The sequence below is a fragment of the Gordionus sp. m RMFG-2023 genome, chromosome 2 (assembly GCF_954871325.1).
Source record: "Gordionus sp. m RMFG-2023 chromosome 2, tfGorSpeb1-WG-v2, whole genome shotgun sequence".
NCBI classification, from domain to species: Eukaryota; Metazoa; Nematomorpha; class Gordioida; order Chordodea; family Parachordodidae; genus Gordionus; species Gordionus sp. m RMFG-2023.
Window position 1 is genome coordinate 34143603 of NC_088776.1, and position 25607 is coordinate 34169209.

General features: G+C 26.0%; 1 protein-coding gene across 3 annotated transcripts; it reads left to right on the forward strand.

Annotated features, from left to right (window-relative positions):
* On the forward strand, positions 1-22432 carry LOC135925487 (E3 ubiquitin-protein ligase makorin-1-like). Of its 3 annotated transcripts, XM_065460840.1 has the most exons (10): positions 1-88; positions 310-435; positions 479-738; positions 6207-6398; positions 11424-11534; positions 12165-12367; positions 14000-14232; positions 15258-15368; positions 20271-21040; positions 21140-22423. In XM_065460840.1, the coding sequence occupies exons 1-9, from the start codon at positions 63-65 to the stop codon at positions 21031-21033; spliced, it is 2025 nt and encodes a 674-aa protein (XP_065316912.1). In that variant the 5' UTR covers positions 1-62; the 3' UTR covers positions 21034-21040; positions 21140-22423. The 3 variants fall into 3 exon arrangements, with proteins under 3 accessions (XP_065316912.1, XP_065316913.1, XP_065316911.1); XM_065460841.1 differs by having other exon boundaries at positions 6207-6392; positions 20271-22432; XM_065460839.1 differs by having other exon boundaries at positions 20271-22424.
* Positions 22433-25607: the final 3175 nt, after the last annotated feature.

A 25607-nucleotide genomic window follows, 5' to 3' on the forward strand; every position in this document is an offset into this window, starting at 1 on the left:
GCTTAATATTATCATTTTCTTATGCTTTTAATTTATAAACAATTAGTGATGAGAGTTTGTTAATGTCTACGAAAAAAATCCAATGTCGGTAAGATTTTTTTATTTATACTTTTAAAGTAAAATTTATAGTTATGTTTCATATATTTTATACAAATGTACCTTTTTTGGCATTTTACCAAATATTCAAATAGCCTAGATTTAGATGTACTCTAGTAATTTTTAGTATACTCTTAATATTTTAAACCATATTTATTTTGAAGATATAGAAATTTATATTAATTTTAATATATACAATTTTTATTTTACAAGATATTTCTTATATGGATATTGTAATTTGGGTTCACAGTGCACATTTTCACACGATAAATCTTGTGAACCAACTCAAGTTTGCAGATATTACTTAAATGGCAAATGCCCCTTCGAAAAAAGATGCAGGTAAATAATTTGGATAATTTTACTCAATATCAAATATGTCAAGGTATGATCATGTTAAACCACAATCACAAACTAAGCAATCTTGCACCCAAGCACTTACAAATGAAGCTACTTCAAATAATGATGATCTTCAATCTGTTGATGTTGAATCAATCTTAGAATCATCAATATTCATTGATTCAGATAAACCTAATAATATTGTCACAATATCCTCTGCCTTAACATCCATAATTCCTCAATCCCCATCAAAACTAACCCCTTCCCCTACAAATAATGATAACCTTATAACTAACATTGACAATGGTATATTTTATATGTTATAAACGAAACTGGGTTGTGTTGGGCAAAATTTTTGGCCAGGCAAAAACTAAATTCCCACCGAGCCAGGCTAGTCAACCTTAGTAAAAGAATTGAAACTAGACCAAGCAAAAAATTTCCAGGCTGGGCAAAAACTAAATTTTTTACTGGGCTGGGCCTGAGAATTTTGCCATTTTCAGACCACTGCCTTTAATGTTATACTGAGGCATATTTATACAACACCCCATAGTTTCAAATTTCTACTACAAAAAATATTGGCAATATTTTGATCTACATTTTTAACCTGCTATTTTATGCCAAACTATGTTTCTACAATATTTCATATATTTTTATTGAATTATTTTTAAGATGGGAAGGAAAAATGCCAATTTTAATTATTAGATTAAAAAAAACATTATTATTTAAAAATAAGTTTATACCAATACAAGATAATAATAAATGGCCCAGTTGCTATTCACTTACCTAATAATAATTATATAAAAATAAGTTTATACCAATGCAAGATAATAATAAATGGCCCAGTTGCTGTTCACTTATCTAATAACAATTATTAAATATTAAATAAATAAGAATTTTGATTATAGATGTTTAATAGAGATGTACTGGTATGGACTTGGATCTTCTATGTTTTGATCAGGTCAGTTTTCGTTTATAATAGTCAGACATTGAAGACCTTGATCAATTCTTTATTTTTTTAAAAGAAGAATTTATATTTAAAAATAATTATTTCTTTAATATTATTTTGTTTAAAATAAATGAACCTTATAAACATATGAATAAATATTGAATATTGTTAATTAATTATTCTACTGCTGAACTTGATGATATATTAATCAATTTATAATTGAATTATATTTACCTTCTATGTATATAAAGCGTTAATAAATATTTTTTATGGTACCAGATTGGCTAGGTAATTAAAAGTTTTTAGGATACAGAATTTGTACAGTGAAAAAATTTGATACAGGCATCTCTAATGTTTTACATAGAATTTTGCATTAAAATTTTATATATAGTAATTAAGGCAATTTTTTCTTATTTATGACACTCTTTACAAAAAATTTTTTTATTTAATATTGAATCCTGAAAATTTTATATTTATAATTATTTTAAAGTTTTAAAAACTGTTTAAAACATCAAATCTTTATATTGAAATGTCAGTGTGATAACAGTTTTAACATAGAGAATAAGCTAAAACACTCACTATAAATCAAAAATGAATCGAATCTAATATTTCCTATGTTCATATTCGATTCCTTTTTTATCGAATTGTATTATTCGTATGCGTGCGATTCGAATAGTACGAATAATAAAAACATTCGATTTGATTCGAAAATTTAATTGTTTAAAAATATTTTAAAAAATGAAAATGGATTATTTAAATTTGAAAAGTGATTTATAGATGTGGAGAAAAAAATAAAAATCCCCAAGTACTAAATTAATTTCAAATATTTACAAATAATTTCGAATAATATGAATAATTTTAAATTATATGAATAATTCTATAGAATAATAGTTAAAAAAAATTATTCGACAGATAATATTATTTTTCTTTTTCATAATACGAATCAAATAACAAATAATTCCTTTTCGGAATACCACTCACGTTTTAAGATAGTTTTTGAATTTTTTAGTCCACACATGAAATTAAATAGAGATCTGCAAATTACGACCCGGCGGTCTATTTAAAAAAAATAATTTTGGTTGGTCTGGGTCGGCGGGCCTAATATTTTTTTAAAAATTTCGTTCCGGGTCGGGTCGGGCTTGAATTTTTATAAATGATTATTACATTTTGTCATGATATATTTTAAAATTCTTGAAAGAAACAAGGCGCTAATATTTTTTATTTGTAGAATATTTTTTTGCAAAAAAAATTAAATTTTTCTATTATTTAAATGAATTCGGGCCGGGCAGGACAAATTTTTTTTAAAAAAACTTAGGTCATTAATATTAAGGTTCAAGTTCATGTAATTTTTGTTAAGCAGAGTTTAGAAACTGGATTTAAAAAAACGTTCTGAATATTTTTAAAAAGATGCTTTTGGAACTTAAAATTTTAAAACGTTGGTTTTGGGCAGGAGCCTGAACCGAACCGTTAAACCGCTAAAAATTGGTATTTTTTATCGAATCTAAACCGAACCTAAACCGCTAAATAAATTTCTAGCCGAACCTGAACCGAACAGCTAAAATGCCTCTGAACCGGTTCGAGCCTCATGATTTTATGCCTATAAAATAATGTGTAATTATTGCAAAATTTTTAATTATATTCGAATTGTTTTAAAGATTATAATCACTCTTATTTGATTGATAAGTGTCAGCCATAATTTTTATAAACTTTAGTATATTGCCATTTTATAGCATTTTTTCAATATTTTTAAGCTTATAAATTAAATCCAATATATAAATTATTTACAAATAGTAATATAAATGACGCATCATAATGTAATATTACTGATTGTTAAATAAATATGAAAAGCCATTATAAATCTTGAGCGTCACATAAAAAACCACCATCTAGAATTCGATAAAATTAACAAAATATCACAACAGGAGTCTAATAAAATAGAAAAGCTTGAGATGTCATCAAGACAACAGACGATGGAAGAAGCATTAAAAGAACAAACAATATCAGTAAAACTAAATAAAAAATAATAATCGATGCTTGTACCTAGTTGGTCACTTTTAATGGCAGACCATTCAAATTAATCGATGATAGAGGTTTTAAAAAATCTTGATCCTATATTAGAAAACGTGGGTAAAATTAAAATTAATTCTCAAAATATTAAATCTAATGTTGCAGAATAAGCCTTAAGTATTTGGTAAAAAAAAACCTAGTTAAATCAAACTATGAACATTTTAGACTATTAGAGAAATCAGAGTAATCGATGCCCAGAATTATGTAAATTGTTTGATATCATACTGGCAGTGCCAACTACTCAAATTATTGTGGAAAGATGTTTTTAAACAATTAAATTTATACTATCTCTTTATAGATGTAATATGAGTGAGACGAATCTTGAAAATATATTAATTGCATGGCCTAATAAAAAATTTTTAAGTAAATAAAGTTAAATATTGTTCATATTAAAATTAATAATTGTTTATATTATTTATAATTTAAATATTATTTTATAATCTGCAATTAATAAAAATGAAGTTTTTATGTATGTTTTTTATTTTAATGATGAAATAAAAAAATATACTTCCCTATACATACTTCGAATGTAGATTTGAATACAAAAAATGTTCAAACCCGGTTTTAAAGGTTCAAACCAAACCTATATATTTATTTTTTACGAACCGAACCTAAAACTTGAACCGTTATTTTTATCCGAACCTGAACCGAACCGATATTTGTTTCAGTTTGGATCCCTGGTTTTGGGTTATTTGACATATTTTTGAGGATTTTTGTTCCAAACTGTTAAAGCAACCAAAAAATAAACAATAAAGGTAAACTTTCAAAAATGAATTACACAATATTTTAAACAGTATTATCATATAAATGACGCACCTTTTTAGAACCGGTTCCTGGAAATTTTAAAATGGGTTTTGAGTGATTCCTATAAATTTTATAAGTGTGTTTCAAATTTCGGTCGCTAGATTTGTTCTGGTTATAATTCAGTGATTTAAATATTAAAGAAGTTTATTTATATTTAATTTTGGTAAATTTAGTGCAATACATTCATAACAATACCTTTTTAATATTTAAATTATTCAAATATTTAGTTAAGTTATAAAAAGTAAATAATTTGGTACGTAATACAATCTATTCAAAAAGCGAATAGTTCATTATTGGCATTCATTTCGTTTAAACGAATTGATAAATTTACTATTTGCATTCGATTTGAATTATTCGGATAATTTGTTTTTTTGAAAAGTATAAAATAATTCATATAAAAAAATATATCGACAAAATTTTTTTTAAATTTTTGTATTGCACATCTAATTTTAAACAGAAAAAATTATTGTAATAAATAATCTGTCGATAAAGAACATGCCATCAAGTTATTGACGAAATTAAAATGCATATTAATAATTTAATTAATTCCTAGCCAATTTTTAAGACAAAGAATTTTTTTTATTTTGTTTCTTCTTTATAAGTCTTATGATTTTTGACAGCAAGCAAATTAGTTCCAATTAAGAATATCCTCTCATAAGAAGTTGATGTATACCTTGTTTTTGTTAATCACATTACCTATCGGATTGTTAGGTTATCAATAAAAATGGCAAATGATTAATATTAATAATTATTCCAAATAACTCGATATGAATGAAACGAATTCTTCAAATAATTTGTCGAATATTCAAATTATTTGTTTTGTTAATTTAAATAATTCATATTAGAACGAAACGAATAATTTACTATTCGTATTTGTTACTATTCGATTCGTTTTTGAATAGCCCTAGTATTCATATTTAGATGGTGAGAATTATTAATTAATGATTTTGTTTAAAGAGGCTTAAAACAAATTTTCTTTGCATTCCCATTAAAAATATTAATTATAAAGTTGCTTAAAACTCTTTATTATTTAAGTTGGACTAGATAACTAAATCCTCCAAATGAGTTAGGTTCGCGATCAGGGTTGCCAGATAATAAAAATTTTAATTTTAACTATATTTTTACATGGGGGTTACGACCATATTCCACTTTGCCGACTTTTGGCCATATTTTACTTGGCCCTCGGCCAGATTTAACTAATGGTGTCTTTTATTTATGTACTTATTTTATCTGAAATATATTGATAAAAAATATTTTATAAAAATCTGTCGATGCGTTGAAGTGGTTAGTTGTTTTTTAAATTGACGATGAGGCCATTAATAAAGTTTTACAGCTGGTAAAACAGAATTTACTGGTCTAATAAATAATATCCTTCTTTATTTAGCTATATCAAAAGGAAATAGTACAACATAAATAGACATTTTATTTAAAAAGATTTATTTTTGAATGAAAACGTGTGAGATTTTCTAATTTTATGGAAATTTTATAACTGCGATATATGTGAAAGTTTGGTCAATGATGTTGTATATTTCATTTTTTTTTTAAATTGCTATAATCTCCCAATCTACGTGGGAGACGTGACAACTCTGTTCACGACCTGATTAATTTAAAGTAAATATATTCAATTTTACTAGACTATCTTTGAGAATATTATAACTGGGATATCCTGATATTCAATATCAGATTGGAGCGGGGTCCAATAATAGCCATTTTATCAAATCAATTAGGATTTTTAATTGTCTACGTTTGATTTTTTTATATAGTAAACCTTTAATTAGTCACATATAAGCTGATTTATTTACCTCATATAGAGTATATTTTAACTGTTATTATTTAAAATTTTAAAGTATTTGTTATTATTTCATTTAAATAATTCTACCGTGTTTTATTTTTAATGTTAGTTACCTCAAACTTTTCAATATAATATTAAATTTTTTTGAATCATTAATTTTAAAAGCATTATCTATTTCTCCCTCGCCATCCTACTACGTCCTCAATGATACTGTATATTATAATAACGGTACTAATAAATCTATCACCAAACTGCCCAATCAAATTGACCCAGGACATTATATTAACGAGATAGAGAACGCATATAGAGAGGAAGCGTTTGACCGAAAAGACCTAACATCAATCACAAAAAGTGAAGGTTTCTTATAAATGCCTCATAATATATTGGCATTGATTCACTTTTCGATTTTAGAAAATTATTAGTATGAACTTAGTGATTATTTAATATATTGATCTATAGTATAAAAAAACGCATGTACTGGGGTGACGATCCCCTTTAAAGTGGACACATGCAATATAATCGATAGTACACTGGTTTGATAGAACCAATAGTCAGGTTTCACATAAACCGAACTTAAAAATTATAGTTAGGGTTGGCTTACGGTTTTAAACTTTTGTAATAATTTAAACAATGTTTTATCTATATTATATTGTTGCCATTGGTTTTAATAACTATTCATAAAACAAAGAGAAGAATTAAAAAATCATTTTTTATTATCATTTAAAATAGAGCCCGACTTATTTTTTTAAGTCCGACCCGATCCGATAAAAAAAATTTAAGATTTGCTTTATCAATCCAATTCGAGATTTTTTCTTCTTCAAAGATCCATGTACGTTTTGAAATTTTTATTTTAGAAAATGTCTAAGTCATATCCGATCCTATTTTTTTTTACTATTGAAAAGTATATTTTAACGAAATCACAAAATTATAAGCGCTGAAGATAATAACTCTTGAGAATAATTTAATTTTATAAAATAATTATTGCGCCCATATATTTTGTGGTAAATTCAAAGCAAATATATCACTTGGTATATGAGACATTTAATTAAACATTTTTAGTGTTAACAAAAAGTCACTAAATATCTTTAAAAATATAAGGTTTTCTTATCAGTTAATTTTTTGAATGATATTGCTATTATTCCTTTAAAATAATATATCATTTCTTTACTATTGGAGCGATTTATCACTATTGGTATTGGCACTGCACTGAGTAATCGTTGTAAAAACCAATATATCTAATTTTCTATTGGATTGATATTCGTTTTATCAACCAAGAATTGGTACTGTTGCCAGCCCTAATTAGAGAAAAATATGTAAATATAGTTGTTAAATAAATAATAATCTAGAATAGTGAAAATTAATTTTAGCTTGTTTAATGAATATTGAGTATATATGAAAATATGTTAATAGATAAAACATAATCCACTTATTATTTTTAAACACATCTTGTGCTACATATTTTAAATCATTTTTATTGATATTGTTATTCGATACACTTTAAAGAATCATTAACAAATCTGAATTATAATATTTAAAATTTTTTTTAAAGTTTTTATAGGATTATTTGGCTGCAATATATTGCATATATATTCCAGAGATTTGTATGGTATTTTTTTTTAATTTCGAGTAATTGCTTCATTTCTTCACAATTTATTGATAAATATATGGATTTTGCTCATAAATATTTGTATTATTAAAATATTTAAATTATATATTAAAATAAACAATAATATTTGCAAAGTAAACTAAATACCAAGAGTGTAAATTGACTATAAAGGTTCGACTTAACCTTATATCAAATCAATATTTAAAAAAACACAAAGTAAATTTAATATAAATAGATATCTTTAAAACATGTATTTCTTTGATCTGCACAAACCAAACACATGGGCTTGAAACCTGTGACAACAAAAATATTAATCTAAAAAAATCCCAAATTTTAATGAGTCAATTGTCGAGAAATATCACGAATTACACATAAATCATAAACAATATTACCAATATATTTCTCTAGATTTTGGAAGGTATACAATATATTACCATAAAATTAGATAATATAACTTATAAGAAACTCAAATTATTTGGACAGTATGCTAAGACATAATCAAGCCAATTCCATTTCAAAAGTCCTTAAATAGAATAAGTAAAAGAAATATAAATAATATCATAATTACGTTAAAACCTGGTAAGGGAGTATATAACAATATTAAAGAAGATCTAGATACTCATGCTTATGATAGATTTAAATTAATCATTTTGAAATATCATAATTGTCTCAACATTTCAAACAAATGACTATTTTGTCTATTCCCAAATTATATAGTATACATTCATACAAGATATAATTATTATTCACTTTAATCAAACACCTTACCTACCTCAATTTCGATAAAAATTTGATTTGTAGGTGCATCATGTTTTAATTAAATTAAAAATATTATTTGAGTTAATGGAGATTTAAGGTTAAAATCAAGTTTTTTTAAACCCTTTATCGCGATAAACTAAATAAATTTGAACCTTGAATTTTATACTTTATAACCAGGCGCGTACGCAGGAATTGGGTCTGGGGGGGGGATAATAAATTTTTTTAAGAAATATTATTGTTTTTTAAAAATATCAAGCATAAATTTATTAGGACTAATAACTATTTCTAATACACAATTTTAAATTATATGAATTATAAAAAAATTATACATATAAACCGGCACATAAAAAACTATAAAATAAATGTGAATTAAAAAATATAAAGTGAATATAACCACCATATGAAACACTTAAATAACCCAAAATAGAAATTTGAATTTTTTGAGCCTTTAAAATTTATATATAAAGTAAAAAATTTTAATGTTGGAAATATAAATATTAATACACAAAATGTTTCTTAGGAATAATTGTATTTTGTATAATATTTACAATTTAAAATCCAATCTTCGTTGGGATTGAGCTAATTTTTCAATTACTCATCCTTGCTTGGCGTCAAATGCCTATAAATATTTAAAAGATCCAAACCATTCAATCCACTTTCAGAAGTTGTACTTCTTAGGTATGTTTTCAGAGAACTGCAGGCCCGGTTCCCGGGCGGGACCGTATTTTAATTTTTTAAATACACCCGGGCCGGGCCTGATTTTTTTTAAAAAAAATTATCCATCCCGGTTATATTTTTAAAACCAAATATATGAAATTAGCTATAAAAGTCAAAAATAAATATAATTTATTTAAAAATATCCGTGCCGGGCCAGAACGGGCCTAGCCTGAAAACCGAAAAAAAATCAAGGCCGAGCCCTGCAAATTGTATCTCTGCAGGGCTCTGTTATTCTTCTTAAAAAAGAGAATGTTCTCTCATTACTTTACTAATGGGAAGAGTTGCTAATATATATATATAATCATTTTAATACATTGGGAATAAAATCTAAATTGTGTTTGATTTTATACAAAGCATCCATAGCATTTTTTGAGACTATATCTTAGTTAATCTTTTAAAAATAGTTATTCAGCTAATAAGGCATCAAACAAATATTTTTTTTTTCTATCACTATCTGAAAAAGATTGGGAAGGCTTTTGTGGAAGTAATATCTGCAGATTGGTAAGTGCTGCATGATGAATTAAAAACCATTCATTTATTTGGATTATAGTTTTTTAATACTTTTCTACTGATCTTATACTAATGTTTTGACGATGAGCTTGCCTTGCTGCAAATCGAGTGAGACAAATATTAAACACGTATAGCTCTCCTTTTGACTCAACGATAACATATAAAATTGAAATTCTTCATCAACATTAGCCCTAATTTCCTTGAGTTCTAATAAAATGCTCTCCGCTATTCTCATCTTCTTAATCAAGTCAATGCCATGTTTTTGAAAAGCATTACATAAAATAATTGTATAATTAAATAATACATTCTAATGAGAGAAAAAAAATTGAAATAAGTATTGAATCCAATAATTTTCTTGCTTCTGAGGAAATATTTCTTTCAGGCTATTGTGATATTTCAGTAATAGCATTAATAATCGGTTCTTCTAACTCCATAAAAACTGTTACTGCTTGATGGCGGAGACTTTATCTCGGACAAATTTGCACTTTATTTCTCCCTGTTGGACAAGGAGTTTCAGAAAAATTATTATTTGACTAGAAATATGAAAATGGTAGATAAATATTATACCACTAGAAATTTGAAAATAATAGGTAAATATTACGCCAATGAAAACTTGAAATAGAAATTAATTGATAAAATAACTTAATAGATGAAAGTGATAAATAAATGTAATTAAATATATATTTAATATGAGATAGGAATAAATATTAAAAATATAAATAAATATAAACATTAATATTTTGAAAAATATATCCGGCATCTGCATTTTTTGGCTTTGGGGATGATTTGTCCCCCTGCCCCCCCCCCGCTGCGTACGCCAATGTTTATAACTAAGCCAATAATTTATAATTATGGGGAAAATGTAAAATTTTGTTTTCATGGTCATTTAATGTCTAGTTAAAGATTTATGATTTAATTTTTAAAATGTCAATTTTTAAAAAAAAATTCCTACTGATCGTTTCTATTTTACTAATATTTTCCTCAATAATTAGCGCGGCGGCTTATTCCTATTGCGAATAATGTTTAAAAAGTATAAATGCCGCTACAAATGAACTTTTTTAATGCAATAAAAAAAAGCTATAGCGTTAAAACCCATCTAAATATTATTTATAATTGATTTATATATATTATGCATATTGATTAATTTTTTTTGCCATATTTTATAAATACACAAAATATTACTTTTAAAAAAATTCTTTTAAACAATAAAAAAATAGCCCTAATTGTGTTGAGACGTTTATATATAGCGCCACTTATACGTTTCTTTCTATTTAGTTTTTAATTAATAGCTAATTATTTAACAGCCACAAGAGGTAAAAAGTTCATTTTTGTAACTTAAATCTATATTATCCCAAATTATAATAATTGCTAATTAGATAAAATTTAATTTTTAATCTAACTAGGATATGTAATACGTCTACAAATTTTTATCGAAATCGAAAGGGGTTGGCAGAAAATTACAATTTTATCTCTCATTTAAAATAGAATGGCCCCTATATATATATGTAGTAGTAAATTATTATTTATTCTACAACAATTAACCCTTTTCTCTTACTATATATATATATGTATATTATTTTAAAATTTCTGATTTACGTGAAACCTGATTTAAATTGGGAACCAATTGTACTCCCTAGTTTATTGCATTAAGCAATCCCATATACGATGATGAATGCCCATTCTTTTGTCAAATCGCCTCTTTATGATATATATTCATAATTTGATATGATATTTATTACTGTTAACTTATAATTGTATATAAATATGAGTTAACATACATAAATTTAAAGTAACTATCATTGAGGAAGGCACCGAAGAAAGTGATGAAGTAAAAAAAGCCATCAAACAAAAGATTCTAAACGTTAACGCCAAGGAATTCTATCCGGCCTACAATACATTGAGTAAGCTTTAAATTATTGATATAATACCGCTTTTTAATTTGGAGCTGCGCCGTCTAAAGAAAATATTGGATCGACATTATTTTAATTAAACCGATCCCATTTTTTTAAGTGGGATTTATTAAACATTAAATTATGATGAGAGATCAACATCTGTAATATTTAAATTTTGCTTATAAAATTGATTTCCTACAGTCATACCTTTATTTGATTTTGTTTTACATTTATATTTTTAATAGGATATTGATTTTGTTTTGATATTTATACTGTTTTAATATGAATATTTTTTTTGTGAAAAGTAGATTGAATAAAAATAAACAGGTCTAAAAATTATAGAGAACTTCTAAAAAATGCTTTTCTTTGAAATAAAATTCTTTAAATTAATTGAAATTTTCATCTAAGCAGAGTTATTAATCTCTAACAATTTATATTACAATTGCTAGTTTCATAACGTTTAAAAAAAATCTTATAAAACAAACAGGGTATATGATATAATGGTAATTATCGGAATTTCAGATGAAATATAATATAGGACCAATAAATTTATTCACTATTTTTGTATTTTTATTTAAATTAAATCATTAATCAAATTAAGAAGGCATTATTATTTTTAAAATATTATATTTCTAAAAGTGAGTTATTCAGAAGCAGTTCGGACTAATTTAGAGAATACCACACCTTCATTAGACACCAGACCGCTTTGTCCCTATTCTCTTGAAGGTGAGTGCATGTTCGGGAAGGATAGATGCGTTTACTTGCATGGGCTGCTGTGTGATGTATGTCAGAAGAATGTTCTGCATCCTTATGACGAAGAACAAAGCAAAAGCCACCAAGAGGTTATTTTTAAAAAAAAGTATTTATATATTATATAATAATATCCTATTCATTAAAATTTGCCTCATACTTATCAAATTTAAGCAGTTATAAAGTACAAATTTTAACTTCCTCTTCCAGTTTATTTTTAAATTATCGCGCTAACTATCAAGGAGGAACATAGATGTTATAAAAATATATCTGGCTAGTGGTTATATATAATTTAAAAAAACATGATTGAGCTGCTGAGATTAACAGCCTAAAATAAGAATGTTAACTAGATATGGTTAGTAAATTAAATTACGAACCGGTTTTAAATAATGATTTTAAACCGGTTTTTGTTAATTAAATTTATCGTTTCGTTTTTTACTTTTATGAGAGGGGATATTTAATAAGATATATTTAAAAAAAATTTTAATCTTCGTTACTTTGAAAGATTTACTAATGTATAACCTAAATATTACAAAATATTTTTAAAAAAATCTTTATATTCTATTTTTCCCAACAAACTTCATATAGGTGGCAAACAACACAAGGAATAATAATATCCAAAATTTATCATGGCATTTATCAGTGCAATTTTTATATCCAAAATGTAGGCATATATCTATGAATTCTAGTTTATAAGAAAAATTTGCAGGTCGCCTATTTAGTCCTCTAATCTAGAAAAATAGAATATCTTTTATAAGCAAAATATTCAATTGATCAAGTTAAAGTGCTCACTTTTTTAAAATATAATTGGGGCACAATTTCCAACCCAATGTATCACATATCTTCATCTTGTAACTTGTCCGAATCAGCTGTGAGTGGTTGCATTGCCATATAATTTTTAATAATTGAAATTCCATTAACACAATTTTTTTTTTTGAAAAGATAAACTGCGCCCTTGTAGCTCGGAAATAGAAATTTTTTGATTAGAAAAAGACGCCATTTCTGAAAAAGGCAAAATAATTTTTTTGACATTTTTCATAATTAAGATGTAACGATAATTATAATTTCTCTGTGATTAAGACGAATAAATTCGTTATTTTTAATTTATTTAATTGAAGATACGCTTAATTTTTATTTTTTAATTAAAGATTCTGGGCAAAGCTGTGGTCTAAAAATAAATTTATAAAATTCGGAGCTGCCCACATTTTCTTTTTTTCGGTCACAAATATGCGCAAGAGAAATATGACCTTTTTAGTAAGAGCTTGCTGGATTTAAACAAAAAATTTGTGCTGATTGTATCATAACTAATTTAAAAATGATTATCGTCCTCTATGTAAATGATGTAGAAAATGATTTAGGATAAATTTTTTCCTTGGGGGTTAAAAATTGTGCAACGAAAGAACTATTTTCTACTAGCTTTTATAAATTGAGGAATTAATAAAATTATTTGACTCAAAATAGAATTAAATCTGTTATCACTATAGTTGGGTAATGGCTAAATATCGACTAATTCGGCTCAATCTACAGGCATGTGTCAGAGAAAATCCTTTAAAATTAAAGCGTTAATTTATATTAGTTTCTTTCAAATTTGAGCAGCTATATTTTTAATACAAACTCCTTGGTAAAAATGATATTTTCGGCTAAAAATTCGGGCGTTTATTGAAAAGGGACAAGTTACTCATATATAATTATGTTAAACTCTCTCCCCTCACCAAAATATAAAGGCGTGCCTCAAAGAGATGCAGCTAGAGATGGAATTCTCCTTTGCGGTGCAAAGGAGTGAAGAAAAGACGTGCGGTATCTGCTACGAAAAAGTGCTAGAGTCGACGTCTGATTACGACAACAATCCCGACAAACGTTTCGGTATACTACCAAATTGCCAGCATTGTTACTGCCTCCCTTGTATCATGAACTGGAGGAAAACTAAGAATCAGACTATCGATCATTCTACCATTAGGTATGATATTAATTAACAGAAAATGAAGTTAGATAAACTCGAACCATCTTGACGGAAAATGGGAGGGGGGTAAACAAGAAATTAAAAAAAATTTGTTTTTATTAAATCAAGACCTTGAACTTTTGGTTAATTTAATTTTTAAAAATTACTATTTAAATAAGGCACTTACTTAATAAATCAGAATTAAAACTAAAACTCTAAAAAAATCCTTAAACAAAACTTAACACTCGTAAAATACTTTAATTTTATGAAAAACCTAACTTCTGAAATATGGTAAATAACTTCTAAATCCTAAATTTAGTACACAAATAGAGAAGCGCTAACAGAGTCAAACTCTTCTCTAGAGGTAGAATTAGAGTGCCAATTTATATCTAAGCTTTAGCTCAGATAAAAAAAAACTGAATTTAGAAAAAATAATGATTGCTCGAATTTTAAACTAAAAGTCTTAGATTGAAAAATGAATTACTTACAAATATATGTGAATGCTAAAAACTAGTCACTTAATTGCTATGAAATATTTTTTCTTAGCACTAATGATTTTAAGAGTCTTCTTGATTATACATTTTCAAAAAAATATTTACCAATCGGTTCCTACTAAAAAAAATTACTGGTTATTAGGGCTTATTTTTTAAATGAATCCTTTATTACATAAATGTGATAATGGTTAATTGGGTTAAATCAAAAATGCTAAATATTATAACTACTCCGAAATTCTTTAAAATAAACGGTCTTTTACTAGAAAAATCTTCTAAATATAAAATTTAAATAAAATAATATATCAACATTTTAGACCATTTAAATTAAATGAGAATTTTATAATGTTAATCCTAAAATAAAGAATAAATTATTTTACAATAAAAAAATATTAATTTTTCTATTTCAAAAGATTTAGTCATTTTTTGAGGAAATTTCTCCCTTAATTTATTTTATTCTTTTCTATTATCGTGTTTATTTTTTGGGGAGGGGGTCAACTCTATAATATATATTTTCTCGCAAATAAAATAAATGACTAAAATATTTTTTAGATCATGTCCTGAATGTAGGATACAGTCTTATTTCATAATGCCAAGTAGGATATGGGTCGAAGAAAAGTTGGAAAAGGAAAGAATGATCGAAGAATACAAAAAAACTTTGGGGTAAAAAAAAGCATGATATTTTGAATACGTTATTGAATTTTATTTTTTCAAACTTCAATCAAATTGTTAATCACACATCGTGATGCATTTTTTTAAGGTAATTATAAAAATTGCAATATCAGTTTCTATAAATAATACCTTTAATTTTAATATAAACAAACGGTTCTACATACTAGGTTAATTTCTACCTGCCAAGAGTAAAAGCCGAACCCATTTTACTTGATATATTAATTTTTGATTACAAATAGCGGATTTTATTAAGTATTTATTTTTCAAGAATATTTAAATATTTCCTCTATTTCTAATTTAAAAGAATTCGAAGGAAACACATATAGAGGGATATTTTACACCATTTTAATAATATCGTAATTGAATAGAATTCTTACATCAGGAAGATTATTGTCAAAAATCTCGCTCTAGTAGATTGCAAAAATTAGATGAGTTATTCTTTAATAAAGAGAATTATTTTTTTAAAAGGCAAATACAATATGAAAAATGGAGTGATCTCTGTGGATTTAGGTCGTTTTTAGTGACGAATTAGAATTCAGCAATATAAAAGGGTTCCTTATAACTAGATGATTCTTTTAACCCAAATTGCAAGAGTCTTAAATTTATAAATACTATAACATCCTCACTACCATCTCTTCCCCCCCTCTGTTCTCAACGCCTCAGCCTGAACTCTTTTTCTCACAACCATATAGTCATTTCATATCACAATCTCTCGCCCAATGCCCTTATTGGCATTTGAAACACGATTTTACATTCGATATCCATTTCTCCTTTCGCTGCTACCTCCGCTATACTTCACATTGGTAACATTCGAACTTTCTCCCCTCTGTGGAAAGCCTCCTCTTGTATCTCTTTCCAACTCTGCAATCATTTTTTGCATGCCCAAATCTTGCGTATCGTAATCTCTCTCTTTTACCCGGACAATATGTTAAAATATGACCCTTTTCTCCACATTCAAAACATTGAACTCTGCAATTTACCGCAATGTGTCCCCTAACGCCACATTTCTAACAAATCATATTTCTACCCCTCTGTGCTTCAATACTAAATGAAAGTTTTTACTAAAGCTTTAAGTGATACTTATCGATGTCGTCGATAAACGGCCATACCTCTCATCATCATTTTCATTTTTCATCATTCACTCATTCTCTCATTATATCCCTCCACCAATAACGACTGCCCACGAATTCGAATACTTCTCTTTCTCCTTATTTTCCTACCAAAGAATAAACGGCACAATCATATCAGTAATATTACCACTGCCCATCAATACATTGTACTGTAACTCCGCGTGCTTTGTTATTTTAAAACTTTTCATTAAAATTTGTAAAAATATTAAAATAAAATGGTCCAAAATTTTTGTTAATTTATATCCATTAATTTAATTTATCACCAAATATTTTTACAAAATAGTTTACTTCCAAATATTTATAAAATATTACCAAAAATATTTTAACAATTTATAAAGTTAAATAATATGATATAATTAATAAAATTACACTGAAATGACGCTTTTAATCACCACTGTAACCCACTTCACAATTTTTTACTACCACTTCCAATAACCGCGGTAAACTGCTTCACAATTTTTTCCACTAATACCTCAAATAACCACAGTGCTCCACAATATTTCCGAAAAATGATGTATTATCAAAAAAATTGGTTCTTTCCTTACTTTGGTCTCGGCACTAACTATTAGTTGTTCTCCTTGAATATACCAAAAAGACCGCAACAAATTTTTATTCAAATATAATAAAAACAATAATTAATTTATTATAATTCGATCCCCTTTTATAGGGAAGCTCCTAATTGTAAATAAAATTACAATTTAAAATACATTTCTTTAACATTATAAACCCTAAAATCACGCCTAAAAATCATAATTGTCAAATACATGTATTGAAAAAGAAAACTTACTTATAATTTTAAAAATAGACAGTAATTGAAATGTTTAAATTTTAATTTTGTAATAAAAAATGACAATTATATGAAATTATCGATGATATGTAAATTTTAGTAGTAAATATTGAGATCAAAAATGTAATAATTGAAGAAAGAAAAAGAAAAGGAAAGTTTTATAATTTTTTAGTTTGATTGTTTGATTTTATATTTTTACTTTTTATTTTATTTATGTTATTTTAGAATGAATTTGATTAATTATATATTTTAATAAATTAATTTGGCATCTTCAATTTTGGATCCTAATAATCACCTGTGTGTTAAACAATGTCACTGAAAATAAAAATGAAATATCGAAATATGGAATGATTTCACAAAAATCGAATATTTATAAATCTTGTAATAATAAAATTATTAACTGCATTACAAAAACCAAATTATCATAAAATATATTTTGATAATTTTTTTTTATCTCATTTAAACTTTTGTCATACTTAAAACAAATGGGATATTTTACAACTGGAACTATGAGTGTAATAGAATAGAGCATTACCCAGTTGAATCTATAAAGGCTGTAGCAAAAAAAAAAGAGAAGATATCTTGTCGAAAAATCTAAAAAAATATTTATTTGTTGAAATGATAATTCGATGGTGACCGGCATCGACATGCCACACCAGCTCTTCGCTTAATGTTTCAAGGTATTTCAAGAAAATATCTTATAAAATAAAAATTCCTCAGCCAAATATGATCACTGCTTATAACAAAAACAAACACATGGGTGGAGTCAATCTCTGAGATAATCTCATATCTACATATAGAATAAAAATAAAAGGGAAAAAAAGATGTTGGCCATTATTCACCAATTTTATCGATCTAGCCTTGGTAAATTCTTTAAAATCTGGGAATTCGTGAATCAAGATGACAAGAAGAGTTTGCTTGTATTTAGGCGAGAAGTTACTAACTACCTCTTTTGAACACCAATTAAAATTGAAAAAAAAATAAGTACATGGCACACAAGCCAGTTTGCAATACAAAGTGAAATACCTTACTAATTCATATGGACATTATTTATCCAAAATTATGAATGGAAAAAGACATAGATGCAGATTTTGCCACACACACTCAATATATATGTGCCAAACATGTCAAATCTCACTTCATATTAAATGTTTCAAGAATTTTCATAAACATTTTCTTTTTTTTTATTATGAATTACAAAAAAAGAAAAAGATTCCTGTTGTTTTTTGTTCTTTGGGTATTATACATAATTTTTATCTTTTTTAACCTCTTAATTGTTAGCGGTTCAGATATGCACCAGGCTAGATTTTCTATTTTGTTATGGCTGATTTTTTTAGAATATCATATTTGGGCATTAATCAATATAATTTGAAATAATTGAACATTTTTATCGACCAGAAAATTTTTGACCATTAATAGGTTAATAACATATGTCTGCATGAAAAAAGAAATGAAAAAACGATGTCTTACAAATAAAATGAAGGCAAATATTTAGGAAACGGGAATTACACTTGAATGATTCCAAGACTTGAAAGAATCTATGACGCGAAAAATTAAAGCAAGATGATTTATTTTCTAACTTATATATTCATTTTAGTTAATTTTATATAAATTAATTACTTGATAAATCCAATAAATTTTTTACCCAAAAAATTTATATAGCCGATTAAAGTGGTTTAAACGAATTAAACTATTTTCAACCCTGATATTAAGTACCTATTTTGATGAAACCAATAGTCAATTTCAAAAAGAATGACTTATTATAATTAAAATTCTAATATTTTATTTCTCCTTATGCAAGTTAATTATTCTTTTACAAATCAGTCTTCATAGAGAATCTTTTTCCAAGTAATAAATTTTTATAGCATTCTTGTTGAATATAGTCAAATAATAACCAAGATTTTAAGGGCCTGTTTATAGTATTAGACTTTATAATTTAAAATTCAAATTTTTCTCCATTTTAAAATAGATGGCGTTAATTAATATTATGTTTTATTTGAGGATACAATTATAAATAAAATTGAAAAAATCATTATAATAATCCGACAATATTCGGTATATTATTAAATCAATCAAATACCATATTCATGAGTAAAAAATACATTTATTCTTCTGTGTCGAACGTAAGAATGTCATAAGCCACTATACCCGTCTCATAATTATTCTGGCCTACTTATATAATCATAACTTCCACATACTTACAATTTAAGTTTGAAACTTTGTAAATTTTGGGTTAGAGCACCTTACGTGGAAGAGCAAATTTTCGTTTAATCGCGGGACTTTACTATTTCCGGGAAGGTCCGAGACCAAGAGCGTTCCGCTTCACCATCTCAAAAGATGGCGCCGATTAAAAAATAATTTGATTGATTGCGAGTGGCGATCTACCAGAAAAACTAATTTATAGTAAGGAGACGCTCGTGGCTTGTGTATACACTGTAAATTTATTTCCTAAGATTCTTTACAAGATGAGGATGGTAAATTTGCGTTAACATGTATTTACAATAATTCGTGTGTCTTTTGGAAATTTATGATCGCTAAGCTCAGCTTAATATGAGTTCGATTAAGGTGTTTGTAAACACAACTCGGACTACTCCTTATCCAAACCAAATAAAGTTTCAAACACTTTTTTTTCAATTAATTTATATGATTAAGTTTCATAAAAAATGGCAGGCTTGGTTTAAAAATCAATTGCAAAATTAAGCCGAGCATAAAAAATTCTTTTTTTAACAAAAGCGGGACCAGGTCAGATTTTTTTAAAAATGAATTTTTAACAATTACGATACGCCGCTAAAAAAATTTAAAATAGCTAAATTTTAATAATCTAGACAAGGTTTTAAAATGATCCCAAATTAAAAGGAAAAACTGCAGGCAAAGATACATAAGCCATGCTAAAAAAATATGTTTTTTTAAAATCCGGGAACTGAGCCTAAAATTCTACCTCCTCTCTGATTGATATATATTTTTTTTTATTAAAAGTGACAAGCACTGCAAATACTTCCTCAAGGGCTCTGGTAAATGCCCACTTAATAGCATATGTTTTTACAAGCACGCCTATCCCGACGGTACATTAGCATCTCGGGCTCCTTCTTCTAATTATCACAGATCATCTAATCGGAGTGGGCGATCTTCAATGGCTGCAGAACTCCTGCTTTGGGACTTTTTCGCTGCTAGATTTGATTCACTTGAACTTTTAGGGCAAAATTTTGTCGATCTAGTTATGGAAGACAATTTAGACGATTTTACTAGTGAAAGCGAGGAAGATGACATAGATTTTTACCCAGCCTTCAATAATTTTAATCGTCATTTTGGTTACAATAATTCTAATGATAATTTGAGCGATTCGAGTGAAGCGATGGTTTTAATAAACACCAGCAATAATCGTAATAATCAAGGAAATATAAGGAGAAATAATAATGACGACCGAGAAAACAATGGCCAAAGTTTGAACAACGAACGGCGGAATTCTCTCATTAATAGTAATAACAGGAATGCAAATATATCCAATGATGCACCCAGAAATAATTTAACAAGAACATCGGGTAATAATAACACTTCAAATAGCAGGAGAAATAATAATGTAAATAATTATCAAGGAAATGGTGGTGGAAGCAACCGTAGAAATCGGAATAATAACAGAAATAATAATAACGGAAACAATCCCACAAATGTTAATGATAGGAATAGTAATTCGACTTTAACCCGCTCCGGTGTGAATAATGAATCTAGGAAAAGACGATGAAGAAACAGTTATTTGAACCCTTTATTATAATGTCTTATTTTGAAATTTATATACGTTACATAATATATATATATAATTTATTTTCGTTAACCTCCGATCGCTCTAGCCTTTTCAAAAACGAAAATTGAACAGATTTTAGATGTTGAATAATTATTTTTCCTCCAACGAAATAATCAAATTTTGTTTAATATTTTCTCAAAATCGTTCGAACCTCTTTCATCCATTCGCTTCGTTTTCATGATCAAAAAATTCCCACTTCGTAATTAATCACAATCTACCCTCTCCCGTTTATTTATAAATTTTAAAAAAATTAATTTATTCTATATGTAATTATATTTGAAGATGTAATAATTCGACATGATTAATCTAATCAATATTATTTAAGTATTTATTTATAATTTAAGATGAATTGGACACTTTTTGTATTTAAAATCTTATGCCAATGCTAAACTCATCACATTATGAATTCACTTTAACCTCATTTCCTATTTATACTGAATATATGAGTATAATATATCCGCATCTGTGATAGCCATTTATAACAAAATTTTATTTTGCATAGATCAAACAAATTTATTATCCAACATTATGATCCATAAGTATACTATAAATTTTATTGTATAAATAAAAATATTTTTTTATGAAACTTTATTTATCATACCTTTTAATTTTTTTTAAATTTGCAAATTCGAATATTTTTAATCACATTTTTTTTTCAATCGATATTCAAACAATTCATCCTCAAAATTATATGTTCTATGAGAATAAGGGTGGGGGAAAGCTTGTAAAATGAATGATTTATATAAATAATTGTTATATTTATTATTGCTATTTTTTCACACCCCCCTTTCCCTCAAAGAAATATAATTTTATTCACAGCTCAATACTTAATAAAAATATTTTTCATTATTATTCTACACATTGATTCATAAATATAATATACCATACACAATTTTATATACAAATGATTGTGCCGCCAATTTCTTGTAACTTGTTAATTTAAATATATTTGTATAGCCAATATTGTGCGCATAAATGAACAGTCCCATCCCTTATCTATTAAAATTTATTACACATGACCTATTAGGTTTGCCCCGTATTTTTTTTTTATTTCATTTAAATATAATGGTTAAATTATATACAAATAATTTGGCATTTTATTTATAAATTTGTGTTTTTTGTTCCAAAAATATATGTATACCTTTGTATTAAAGATTATCTTGGGTTCTTTTACATCAAAATCATAAATTTAATTTAGCCTTAACTTATGATCACCGTTTTTTTAGACATAAATTATTAACTTTTTATTGTAGATGTTTTTTTTAAATTTAGAAGTTTTTTAAAACATGATTTGAACAAAAAAATGATTTCATTTATATTTTATTTAATAAATTTTACAACAAATATGTTGAAGGCTTTTTAATAAATTTTCAATTTATGTTTTAAGCAAATTTTTTACTATGGTATAATAAATGTCATTAATTGATTTGATTGTGTCAAACTTTATTTACATACCTTTTTAATACCAAAAATTTTATATTTGTTTTGGTTATTAAAATGTGACCTTTTTATTTAGGCTCAATTTTAAAAAAAGAAATTGGAAATTGTTTTTTCTGGCTTGCTTTTGTTTAATCCAAAATCGTCTTTTGTCCAAGCCCAATACAGTATAATACAAAAACATATCTTATAATTTGTTATTTTTAACTGTTCTAAATTTTTTATTTATTGAGAAAACGCTTGGTTATACACAAACATACTAAGTATATTTAGTTCTCTCAAAAATTTATAAAAATGGCACTTAGGTCATATTAACACTCTTGTTAGGGGTTGTTAACCAAAAAATCGCTCCCTCCAATAAAAATTTATAATTTATACCAGAGATGAACCGACCACTTCTTTTAGCCTATTATGTGTTTATTGAAAAATTAAGGCAAAGTTATATTTTATTCATTTGATTCATTTTTTTTGTATCTATATTCTTCATGATAAAGTTAGTGACGCAAGAAATAGGGGAAAAAATAACAACACTTTCTTTTATAGGTTTATAAATTAGTAGATAAATTTTTTTAAAAATCAACGGTAAACGTCCTGACGGGATCTCTCAAATCCCATGGAGGAGAGGCCAACTTTTGGTATGGGTCTATTCCTGTATTGACCCCTTGGCCCCATCCAACCACGCCATCAACATCCTTGACCAGGAGGAACAACTTAAAACTTCTAAATACACAGAAATAATGAACGATCATTGCTTCATCCCAATCATATCAACCACTCTTGGCACCTTCGGCAAACTCGCCTTAGCATTTTTCAAAAACTTAGGATCACAAATCAGCAAACTCTCAGAAGAACCTCGAGAGGGTTTTTTTCTTCGTCAACGACTATCCATAGCGATTCTCAAAGCTAATTATATCAGTTTCAATGGTAGTCTTCTAGCCAAAGAGCTATCCTAAACAACACTTACGTCCCTTTTTCATTTTTGTTTCCCTGCGCCACACCATCTCCCTTCTTTTTTTTAATAGTATTATTATATATTATAATAATATATTTTTGTTTTATAAAAAATTGATTGTTTGTTTTGGATGATGAAAAATAAAGGTTGTTTCTGTATTTATCCCTTAATATAATAGGCCAATTTTTTTTTTGGGTATTGGCTTTTGGTAGCAAAAATGAAAAGACGATATGAGTATAAGAGCATATCCGATTTAAACCAAATTTATGAGTATTTATTCAGTTTATATAAAAAGTGATCAATGATGGAATATTTTACAATTATATAAAGGAAATTTTTTTATACTTATCACATAAAAAATATATTACAAGTTTTTTATATTATATTATTTTCAACATATTTTTTAAATTATATTAGATAAAAATATTTAAAAAGAATTATATTGTTTAAAAAAACTAGTATCCTGGAATTCAAAATTTAAAAAAAGGATACGAATGCCTAATGTGAGCTTTTGATAATTTGGATAATTCCCCAATTTGTCCAAAATTGTAAGTCTCAATCAAATTCCTATTAACTACTATTAGAAAAAGCCTTGATAAATTAGTCAACTCTCTATTGGGCATATTTTTTATTTTTGCCCATCTCCTTGTGTTTTTTGTTGCATTCATTCATTTATATAATTTTTTTAATCTTTTTAAATTATTTATGTGAAATAATAAAATTCATAAAGAAAATAACTCCCCCACTTCCTCACTTTCAGATTTTCCCTAGTTTTTCATGAATTGTCAATTACAACTAGTGTTGCGTAATCGGCTAATTTTAGCCGACTAAAAACGGCTTAGCCGAGATTTTAGGTGGAAAAATCGGCTAAGCCTAATTAGGTATAGCCTAAAAATCGGCTAAACCTAATTAGGCTAAGCCTAAAAATCGGCTAAACCTAATTAGGCTAAGCCTAAAAATCGGCTAAGCCTAAAAATTGGCTAAAATAAATTAGTCAAAATTCTGCATCGATGCTTAGCATTAATTATTATTTATTTATTTTAGTAAAATAATTTATTTTATTTATATTTAATGTAAATATTTTATTATTATCAACAAATAAACATGATATGATTTAATATTTTTTATTTATATTATTATATTTTGAAATGAAAATAAATTTATTTATTTCATGTTTTTTTAATAAAAAAAATAATATGCTGCTATATTGTAAAAATGTAATATTCTTTATAATATAATTTATTAGTGATTTTCACAATCTTCTTTGTAAATACATCTTTTATTGAGGAATTATATTGTAAATTTTATTAGATAAATAAACAATCTTTTAGGTGAAATCTTTTATCATTTTTTTAAAATTATCTATTTATTATTAAATAAGGTGGATTTTATGAAACTTTTTTGATGTTATTTTATATGATCTTTTTAAGGATAATATTTTAATGTGACAATTGTCATAATCGTTCTTTTATAAGTTTTTTGAATTTTTTTGAAGGAAGTATGTTAAAATAAGTATTAATAACATGTGTAAATACAAATTTAGTGAAGATGTACCAATGAAAAGTGACAATTGTCATAATCGTTATTTTTAAAGTTTTTCGAATTTTTTTGACGAAAATATGTTAAAATAAGAATTAATAACATGTGTAAATATAAATTTAGTGAAGATGTACCAATGAAAAGTGACAATTGTCATAATGGTTAATTTTAAAGTTTTTTGAATTTTTTTGACGAAAATTTGTTAAAATAAGTATTAATAACATGTGTAAATATAAATTTAGTGAAGATGTACCAATGAAAAATGACATTTGTCATAATCGTTAATTTTAAAGTTTTTTGAATTTTTTTGAAGAAAATATGTTAAAATAAGTATTAATAACATGTGTAAATATAAATTTAGTGAAGAAGTACCAATGAAAAGTGACATTTGTCATAATCGTTAATTTTAAAGTTTTTTGAATTTTTTTGAAGAAAATATGTTAAAATAAGTATTAATAACATGTGTAAATATAAATTTAGTGAAGAAGTACCAATGAAAAGTGACATTTGTCATAATTGTTATTTTTAAAGTTTTATGAATTTTTTTGAAGAAAATATGTTAAAATAAATATTAAAAACATGTTTA

Excerpts from the sequence above, each read along its gene's own strand:
- LOC135925487 (XM_065460839.1), top strand. The coding sequence starts at position 63 with ATGTCTACGAAAAAAATCCAATGTCG. Across the intron at positions 436-478 it reads CCCTTCGAAAAAAGATGCAG|GTATGATCATGTTAAACCAC; the intron begins GTAAATAATTTG and ends AAATATGTCAAG. Across the intron at positions 15,369-20,270 it reads GAATACAAAAAAACTTTGGG|TGACAAGCACTGCAAATACT; the intron begins GTAAAAAAAAGC and ends TTTTATTAAAAG.